At 37.3% G+C, this 10,421-nt stretch overlaps 1 protein-coding gene across 2 annotated transcripts in view; it reads right to left on the bottom strand.

Moving 5' to 3' along the window:
- LOC109830348 (protein S-acyltransferase 8-like) overlaps nt 1-9,844 on the bottom strand; it is a 10,730-nt gene extending 886 nt beyond the window's left edge. Inside the window, exons 1-4 of one of the 2 annotated variants that reach the window (XM_020397594.1) lie at nt 9,637-9,843; nt 7,749-7,934; nt 6,452-6,754; nt 5,562-5,795 (exon numbers count right to left, since the gene is read on the bottom strand). In XM_020397594.1, coding sequence (XP_020253183.1) covers nt 5,562-5,795; nt 6,452-6,754; nt 7,749-7,934; nt 9,637-9,675 — 762 coding nt within the window. In that variant the 5' untranslated portion in view covers nt 9,676-9,843. Of the gene's footprint in view, nt 1-5,561; nt 5,796-6,451; nt 6,755-7,748; nt 7,935-9,636 lie in introns of both variants that reach the window. The other variant, XM_020397595.1, reaches the window with a different exon arrangement.

The following is a 10,421-nucleotide window of genomic DNA, read 5'->3' as shown; positions in this document are numbered from 1 at the left end:
CCAACACACCCACCCTGGAGAAAAAAACCGTTTGTTCCAAATTAGAACCCTCAACTCTAACATGTGACAAGCATGTATCAAAAGAGATGAAAACTCCTTACTAGACCAAAGGAAATATTGATGAGGATAATAAATGGCAATTTCCATATTTGATAGTTGACTTTTTTATCTTAATTTTAAATTTTGAATTGTAATTTAATTTTAGTAGTTTAGATTTGAATTTTGAATTAGGTTTAAATGTAATAGTTATTAGTTTTGGCAATTGAGTGATTTGAGGGATTTTCCCAGATCTGCATTTTTGCTTTTCTATTTAAACACTACTGTAATTCAGATTTGAGGAGTGGATTATCGAACCAAGAAATTTGTGGCTAATTGAATTAATGAGTGTGTGAAACTCATGATTGTGAAACCCTAGCTACAATTCTCTAGTTTCTTCTCTCCTTCTTCCAGTCGCCAAACCTATTCTTATTCCATCCCTCTTCAAGCCTCCAGTCATCAACTCTCTCTAAACTCATTCTCAACACACCAAGCCCTAGCCCGCGAACCTATTCCCCTGACACTCCAACGAATCCCGTGTCTCCTCCGCCTCCGCCTCCACAAACAGCTGACATAAAAAACCTCACCCCAACTACAGCCGAACACCCCTCACCTCTTCTCTTTCTTCACTTGAGACATCCCTCACCCGGCACCCCAACTCCCCCTCCCATTCTTCTCCTCTGCCAAAACAGCCCCCCCTACTCCTCGTCGATTCCCCTTGTTCTTCTCCCCTTCGAGCAGCCCCACCAACAACCGAACCCCTGCCCTTTTTCCCCATCACAGGCCACCACCTCCTACCCTATTCCCCGCCGAAACCCCCCAACTCTTCACCTTCCCTCCAACCGCCTACCCACGAGTCATCACATCGCCTCATCCCGTCGTTACGTCGTCATCCAGTTCGACGTTGTCGCACACGTCGTCATTGCTCAGTTCACCGCAGTTGTCATCACTCAGATTCTCCGCCGTCGTCGTCAGCCAGTTCAACATCGTCGCACCATTTCCAGGGTCTCTCACGTCGATTTTGTTCAGACCGACGAAGGTTTCGTTTTCTCTTTATTTTTCTGTTAATCTCATTTTATTAGTTAATTGCATGAGTATTCCACCTCTAAACTATTATCATATATTCACTGTTTAGATTATATTTGTGAGTTGAAAGTAATTGAGCATGTGACTGTTTAAATTTGATATTGATTGTAGAACTTGAGCATAATAATGAATATTGCAGCTAAATTGATCGAGATTGGAATTAATCATAACTATTGATGCAAATTTCGCTAAATTCATCTGTCACATTAGTTGTTTTGAATTTAATTTCCTGCCAAAGATCATGGAATTTGGTGAAACGATGCATTATTCGATTTAGATCACTGATCTGATAGACCCTCTGTCCCGTTTTCGCATTATTTTTGGTACCAGAGCATGGTTCTAGGTTAGGAACTTTTATTTTTATTTTTTTCTAGATTAGTTTAATTGAGTCATTATTTGATTAAAAAAATTATTACCCTCCATCTTATTTAGCTGTTAGTGCATATCATTTATCTCATTTAGTTGTTAGTGCATGCCCACTCGCACATGGCTATCCTATCGATTAGGAGAATCAAGTGAATCAACTAGTGAGTCCAGCATGTCTCCCGAACTCCTTAAGAAATTCGATGAACCAGTAAGACAACTAGGTGTCGTAGCCCAGGAGTGTAGAGCTATCCGCGAGGCCTCCCAAAACGCAACTAACAAGACGTGCGCTAGGCTTGACGAAGCGCGTGTTACAACTCCGTCGCCACAAGGTCAAGGGAATGGTCATGGGTACATCGTTCATCGACCCCCACCTCAACCTGTGTCTGATCCACCAACCTTTGATGGTGAGCTCGGCCCACAAGCTTTCTTGAATTGGCTGAAAAACATGGATCGCTATTTTGACTGGTATGCCCTGTCAGAACCCCAGAAAATCAAGTTCACAGCAATGAAACTTACCGGATCAGCCTGCTAATATTGGTCCAAACTCGAAGCGTTAAGGTATATTAGAGGTGAGCTACCAATTTTAACTTGGCAAGAAATGGCCAACGAGCTAAAAAGAAAATACCTCCCACCTATAACGGAATCAAAATCTATTCTTGAGAAAACCGTTAACCAGGTCGTAGATTTGACAAAATCTAACTCTGAAAAGAAAATCCGAGATAGTAATATTGAAAAACCATGCATTTTTGTTTTTTCTGAAATTACCCCTGCAATTATGGAGTTGACCGAAGTTTCATGCAATGACATCACTTCGATTATTCTCCAAGCTACCCCTCTGATTACGAAGTTCACTGATGTTGTCCCTGAAGTTGCTCCTGAAATTGAAACTCCAACTCTTCCTGAATCCACTCCAGTGATTGAAAACGTTGTTAATATTCCCCACGAAGTCCTCCCGGACAAACATGACACCCAACACGTTTCTGATTTGGTTCCTAAAGTGAGTCATTCAGATTTCTGTATGGAAATTGAATCCAAAACTGAGCATAGTGAAATAACTACCATATTAGATATCAAACCTTCATGCATTGTCCCGACCGTCACTCACACATACACTGATCCATTTTGGGAATATATAGTGATTAGGGATACAAGTTTGAGCACGAGTGTTTTCATTTCCTTTCTCTCTCATATTAAGCGCACAGAAACACTCCTCTTTCATGCATTTGTTTGCATGCTCCTCACTATCACTGCTAGAATAGGAAATTTGTTATTCATATTAACGAAAGAACACCTAATTATTCCATTTGATAGAGGACGTCATGCATTTTAGACACTTCGTTGAGTTTACATCTGCCATTGATCGCATTGTTCGAGACTGTATTTCATACAAAGTCATTTGAGTTGATTTGCATCATTTTATTTTGATTTGCATTGATCATATATTGGTGAATCAGTGATCTAATTTGAATAAATATATTATTAACTAAAATATATGATATGAAGTCAGGACATAATTTAAAATTGTTAATGCTCATATTTTAGATGATTTGGACATGTCCAATACAGTTTCTTTTATAGCTGTTTGAGATTTGACATAATATTTATGAACTTTATCAACTCTTGAAATAATTAATGGTAACATTTAAATTGTCGATTTGGTCATAGTTCTATTCTCAATATTGATTGATTAAGCAACTCACGATGTTATTGACAGTCCACTGATACAAGCCTGACCCTAACCTATTGTTACTGAGAGCTCTTTCACTTTACCTTACTTCTATATATTCACCCATGCAACAGTGAATTTTGATAATATTTTAGATGGTGAATTTATAATGCAATCTAGCTAATGATTTGAGATGCAGGAAAGTAACTGACGACAGATTAAGATGCAAACAGAGTATATTAAAGATAACAAGTTTCTGCAACTAACTCGACGGAGTCGAGTTTTCTCCCACCTGGGGAGAATGATGAGGACAAAAAATAGCAATTTCCATATTTGATTAGTTGACTTTTTTATCTTAATTTTGAAATTTGAAATTTGAATTGTAATTTAATTTTAGTAGTTTAGATTTGAATTTTGAATTAGGTTTAAATTTAGTAGTTATTAGTTTTGGCAATTGAGTGATTTGAGGGATTTTCCCAGATCTGTATTTTTGCTTTTCTATTTAAACAACACTGTAATTCAGATTTGAGGAATGGATTATTGAACGAAGAAATTTGTGGCTAATTGAATTAATGTGTGTGAAACCTCATGGGTGTGACACCATAGCTACAATTCTCCCGTTTCTTCTCTCCTTCTTCCAGCCGCCAAACTCAATCTTATTTTGTCCCTCTTCAAGCCTCCAGTCATCAACTCCCTCCTTCCCTTCTTCAACCACCAAGCCTTAGCCCTTCCTCTTCCTAACAGCACTAAAGCCCATGAACCCATTCCCCAGCACTCTCAGCGGCAATCCCGCGTTCCTCCACCTCCGCCTCCCACAAACAGCTGACAAAAAAATCTCACCCTCAACTACAGCCGAACACCCCTCACCTCTTTCTCCCTTCACCTGCGACACTCTCACCCGACACGCCCACTCCCCCTCCCATTCTTCTCCTCTGCCAAAACAGCCCCCCTCCTCCCCTACTCGCCGTCGATTCCCCCTGCTCTCCTCCCCTTCGTGCAGCCTTGCCAGCAGTCGAACCCCTGCTCTTTTCCCCACCACAGGCCACCGCCTCTTACCTTTTTCCCCGTCGAAACCCCCAACTCTTCACCTTCCCTCCAGCCGCCTACCCATGAGTCATCACATCGCCTTGTCCCGTCATTGCGTCGTCATCCAGTTCGACGCCGTCGCACACGTCGTCGTCGCTTAGTTCACCGCAGTCGTCGTCACTCAGATTCGCCGTCATCGTCGTCATCCAGTTCAACGTCGTCGAACCATTTCCAGGGACTCTCACGTCGATTTTGTTCAGACCGACAAAGGTTTCGTTTTCTCTTTATTTTTTTGTTAATCTCATTTTATTAGTTAACTGCATTAGTATTCCACCTCTAAACTCTTATCACATATTCACTGCTTAGATTATATTTGTGAGTTGAGAGTATTTGAGCATGTGACTGTTTAAATTTGATATTGATTATAGAATTTGAGCATGATAATGAATATTGCAGCTAAATTGATCGAGATTGGAATTAATCATAACTATTGATGCAAATTTCGTTAAATTCATCTGTCACATTAGTTGTTTTGAATTTAATTTCCTGTCAAAGATCATGGAATTTGGTGAAACGATGCATTATTCGATTTAGATCGCTGATCTGATAGACCTACTGTCCCTTTTCACATCAAATATCCTTATATTGAAGGAGGCAAAAAGGTGATTTTTGGGATTGGAAAGCTACTTTCATCTTTTGTTATCACGTGCTTGAACACGGGACAGATTAGAGTTGACGGTGCTTATTTGGGGATCAAATAAGAATTTTTCATATGAGATTTGGTGGAATAAAGAAGTTTAGGGGTTTATGTGCAATAACCCCTAAGGGGGTTTAGTGCAACACCCTACGGAGCTCAGGGGGATTTCTGAAATTAACCCTTCTCATTATCATCACCTGAGCCTTCTACATCAATTTGAGATAGGATAGGAGCATCTATACTATTTTAACACCAGCTCTCTATGAAGAAGACTATTAATTGCTAGCAAGGCGTGTCCCAGTAGTAAAGTTGGGTGTTGGATTACATACCCTAGGTCGAGGAGCGGGCTACATTAAAAAAAGGGTTAATTGTAAATACACACCCTATACAGCTATACTTACAAAAGAATAGGGAGTCAATCTGCAACACATTGATGTCAAGTGACAGCCATGTGATAGGTTCAGAAGATGGAGAGAACTCTGTTTGGGTTTCAGTGGTTTTAAGTGTTAATAAAGAAATCTAGGATAATTAGTGGTTAACCCTATAGTACTGGGGATGTATCTGCAATTAACCCTGTAAAAAGAAAAAAGAAAAAAAAGGTAGATAGTTTCACGTGAATTTTGCAAAGAGCAACTTAACAGAGAACAAATAATGATCCAAAAAAACATGTGTAATGAAACTGACCTGATTGTTACCAATGAGATATAAATGAAATCCAGTAAGGCCACCAACAAACCATAGAGATATAAAACAATATATCATCAGTACCACAGATGCAGGCGAATGTTTCATTGCCTTCCACACTGTTGGATAATCATCATTCATGAGAAACTTGATGTACAAGGCACACATTGAGAACACAAATATGCAGAGAAGAGTTGAGGATGACACAAAGAAGAAAAAGAAGCGATAGTTTCTCTGCAATAAGATAAAGTCCTGAAGTAAGCCATGAGCACTCAAGAGGTCTGAATGTAACATATCCAAAGGGTAAGATATAAAGTCAGCAGAAATTTTTAAAGGTACAAGGAGAGGCAAATATTAGAAACATAAGATTGAATTATGTAATAATTAAATTCAAACAGTGCCTATAAGTCTAAATCCATTTATTTCATATGTTTCGCGACTTTCGCCACTGATAAGAAAAGGTGGAGAGGAAGAAGCAACAGAGAAGTGGGAAGGGAATGAGACCGGTATTGCACCAGTCCTTATTGGAGTGAGATTCTTGGTTTTGCACCCTCAGTTGCTGATTAGAAAATTAGATATACGGTGTTCTTAATGAGCAAATATTTGCAACACAAAGACAATCTTTCAACAATAGTTGCCAGCAAAAATATATTAGCAAAGGAAAAAAAAACAATATAACAAAAGAATTAATAGGTGTGCAAGTATGCATAAACTGAAATGAGTCAAGCTAGCATGAAAAGTTTGTATGAATAACAATGTCGATTATCGTATAGACTTGAAATATGATAAGCATTCTCACAATAATCTTGCACATATCAAAATTCAGAGGACAAAATAAATATCATGGGTGTCAGTTAAAACAACACATTAAAATGGGTAAAGTGGAATACCAGTCCAACGCATTGTCCAACCCAAGGGCAGTGATGATCAAAGCGTTCTACACAATTGTTGCAAATTGAACAATGAGAACAACGCGGGGGACGATAGACCATGCAAGTGTCACAGTATTTTACTTTCACAGGCATTCCGTGGACCATGACATCTTTGGTGCGAGGAAATTGCAGGCTTGGTGTGTGCCTTCCCCCTCCAGATGGAGCTGAAGTCTCATAAGAGAACTCTTCCTCTGGAGGATGTGAAGCGCGTGGAATGATACCCGGATCTCGTGCTGAAGTAAGGAGCAACAGCAACAGTACCTAAATTATCAGGGTGTAGGTAAGTACAGATAAAGCGGAAGTTTGTGTATATGTGTGCAAGTTAAAAAAAACATAATACTTAGAAAGAAAATTGCCATTTCTGCAATAAAACCTGTTATCCAGCAGTCGCAAGCAAGCTTTTGCACTAATGGAACTGCTCCAAGTTAATTAATAAATATTCAATAAGAAACAAAGAACCATGACTTTATCAATCGCAATCAAGTTCATCTCAGCAATCAATATGTCATGTCCTAAAAATATACATCGCAAACCCAAGCCAATATATCACAGTTAACAAGTTGCATATTAGGATCTCATTATTTAATGGAATTTTTTTACCATTGTATAGTTCAACTAATAGTTTGCCTCGTGATTTTTTAAAGTCAAATGCCTTCAATGCACTTTATATAACAAGGAGCTTTATTACTACCACTACTTCTAGCCTTCTCATATATGATACTTATATCAGCTTCCAAACCTGACATAAACACAAATGTATAATAGCAAATCCCGAATAAACTCACATTAGCACATTAAAAACAGTTATAAAGCATATAATGTGCATAAGTTCAATTTGTAACAGCACAAATAGGCAGGCTTTCCTTGAAGAAAATACTTGGGGGATTTACCAGTTATTAGTCAACTAGTAAATTGTTGCTAACTATAAATTGCGTAGGACATTCAGTAAGCTCACACTAAAAATATAATGTCTTAATGTCAAATCATAAAGAAAGTACATGACAAGCACACATTGCCAGCTGATTTTCAGGTTAGCATATAATGAAAGAAAGTGAAACATTGAAACGTCGTCTGAAAAGTTCATGATATTCATTCCACTAAGCAGAAAGAGACAATAATCCATTAACATTACATGATAAACATGTCACAGTCTGAAAATGGAATATTAGTGCTGGCACGTAAAGCTTGTGTTAGTGTTCTGTGAATGCATTCCTATGTTTCCCTATTATAACACAAAAAAGTTTAGAAGACTAACATAGATAGTAAATGCTATTGTAACCACCAATATTGCATATCCTGCATTATGTTGAGAAAATCTATGAAGAAGATGTCTTGCAACAAATACACAGAATATCACGATAGGAACCACTATGAGTGAAATGGTGATGAGCAGTGACCGAGCATCAGGTCCAAATATCAACCTCCCCCCACATATAAATACCTGCAGTGGGAAAAAGAAGAGTTGATCATACAAAAATATTGCTTAAGCAGTTGAAGGAAAATATAGGAAAACATCAAACATAAAATTCACCAGCAAGACCTTCATTAGTTTTGAGATAATAACTATATGTTTAGCGAATAGCAGAGAATTTTCGCTCTGGACCATTGATACTCAACCATTTTGTATCCTTAATAAACAATAATTAATTGAAAGCAATATAGATCATTTGGTTAAAGTCCACGTAAGCCATCTAAAAGCCAGATATTTGGGTTCAAAACTCCAACATCTACTCATTGTAAACAATTGAAAACGACATATACACAAGCATAAAATTATTGATTATATGATATAACTTCATTACATATATGATAGCTTCATGTGTTCCAGCTTTGAGATGCAATCTCAAAATGATTGAAGCAGATGTTAGCAGATCAGCAAAAGCAGATAGGATTCATGCTTTCTGACATATGAGAACATGCAATTAGTCATTGTGGTAAGTGTCTAGATTGTATAAAGTTGAGTACAGAACATTTCGCCGATGTTCAATTTTAAGTGAGAACTTGCTTATTATACCTCAGGTAAGTTATTTTCATGAAAGCCAAATGCTAAATTCTTGCAGTATTTATGACTACTATGTTTCATACAAAGATTTCGGTTTTGGATATCGATCATGAATGGCTAAGGACTTTACATCTTGTTCAAATAAGTTGGAGTTTTTCTTATTGATACATCAATATCTTTGCAGTATATGTGTCTCAAGGAAAAAAATAAATTTTAGAAATATTTGCAAGCACGTAAGTCTTGTAATCAGGGAAAGCAAGTGCCTAGATGAAAAGTAAGGCCCACTTTAAACAGTAGAAGAATATTGAAACAGAGAATCATCAGGCAATAAGGATTTTTTGGGTAGGACTGTGCTCTTCAGTCTCCCAATTTGATGAATGCCAGTGGGATATCAATATGTAAGGTGATTAGGGACTATCATCTTAATGCAGACATAGGCCACACAAGTGGTTAGTTCTTCGAGAGTTCCAAATATTGTGCATATTTAGGATAAATGTCAGCTATTAAGTTAGTAGAATATTGTTGTTTATTGTACATGTTTCTCGGGATTGAGGAACTAGAGAACTGTGACACTTGTATTTTCAGCTCCTTGCATAATGTAATTTGCTTAACCATTGTGCTTAATGGCAAACAATTATCACCAAGTGGAACTGATCACTTCAGTTATCACATTTCTGCATTCGTGGCAATCTACAAATCTCAGCTTCGTCACTGTCATACCTTAGCATATCTATGAAAAATTTAAGTTTCGCAAAGTCACAGAAAGATGCATACATATACAAACACTAGAATGAACAATCACCATTTCACAAACTCAACCCCCCATTACAGCAAGTACAAGCAACTAAAAAGGTTCTCCAATAAACACAAAGCCAAAAACTCTATTATTACCAAAATTCTCAACTACTCATACAAAATGAACTGAGCAAACATACCCAGATGCTAAATTCCACCCATCAAGCAAATCCAACATGACACGCTCAAAGAACTAAAAGATTCACACATACCCACATGCTAAATTCACCAAAGGTAGCAAATTAAACCTTGGGCAAATAAATAGCCCAACTATTTTCACACGCCCAGATGCTAAATGCAATTAAACAAATCCCAAAACCAAGAAATGAAATCGTAAAAAGCTTACATTGTTTCCTTTCCAAACTTCATAGACTCGCTTAGCCATTGAAAAATCGAACCAGCAATCGACCTACGCTGGAAGAAAATCGAATATTTGGAACTCACGCATCCTACATCGCCCTCTCGATTGCAATAGGGTTTTGATTGAGCTCTTAACTTGGAAACAGCCAAGCAAAAGAAAATTTTTAGGGGTTTTCTTTTTCTTTTGGGCTTTTCATTTTAAAAACCCAAAGTTTCACGTTGATTTATTCTTGGACCCACCCGTTCCCAAAACCATTTTCAAACCTAAAACTATCATATTGATGTCATATTGAATTTTCATTTTGAAACCAAGTTTCTTTGGTTTTACTTGTTTGCTGTATTTTTACCCCTAATTAGCTATATTTACATTTAAGCAGCTACTTTGTGTAAATTATTATATTTTAAGTTGTTAATAATTTATAAGAGTAAATTATATATAATCTCATAGTAGCACTAATCATCTCTCAATTATTTTACTATGACTTGAATTTCTCATTCTAAGAACGATAAAACTGTGATAATTGTCCTCGCTCTATGAATTGAGTGGCATTAAGGGCTGTGCTATTTTTTGAGAAGTGATAAGTGTTGTTTAATATATGATGAAGGGGTTATCCACAGTACACCTTTTCTAAGAGTCTATTATTGTTGGAGCTTGTAATATGTTGCTTATATAAAAGTAACATATATAAGCTGCTGAAAACAGCAGTCCGGTAATTATATATCATAAACTACTAAAAAGGTTGTTAATGTGTTTGATAGAACTGTGTTTAA

The sequence above is a fragment of the Asparagus officinalis genome, chromosome 2 (assembly GCF_001876935.1).
Source record: "Asparagus officinalis chromosome 2, Aspof.V1, whole genome shotgun sequence".
Classification (NCBI taxonomy): Eukaryota; Viridiplantae; Streptophyta; class Magnoliopsida; order Asparagales; family Asparagaceae; genus Asparagus; species Asparagus officinalis.
Note: the sequence above shows the minus strand (reverse complement) of the source record. Positions and strands in the feature narration are given on the sequence as shown.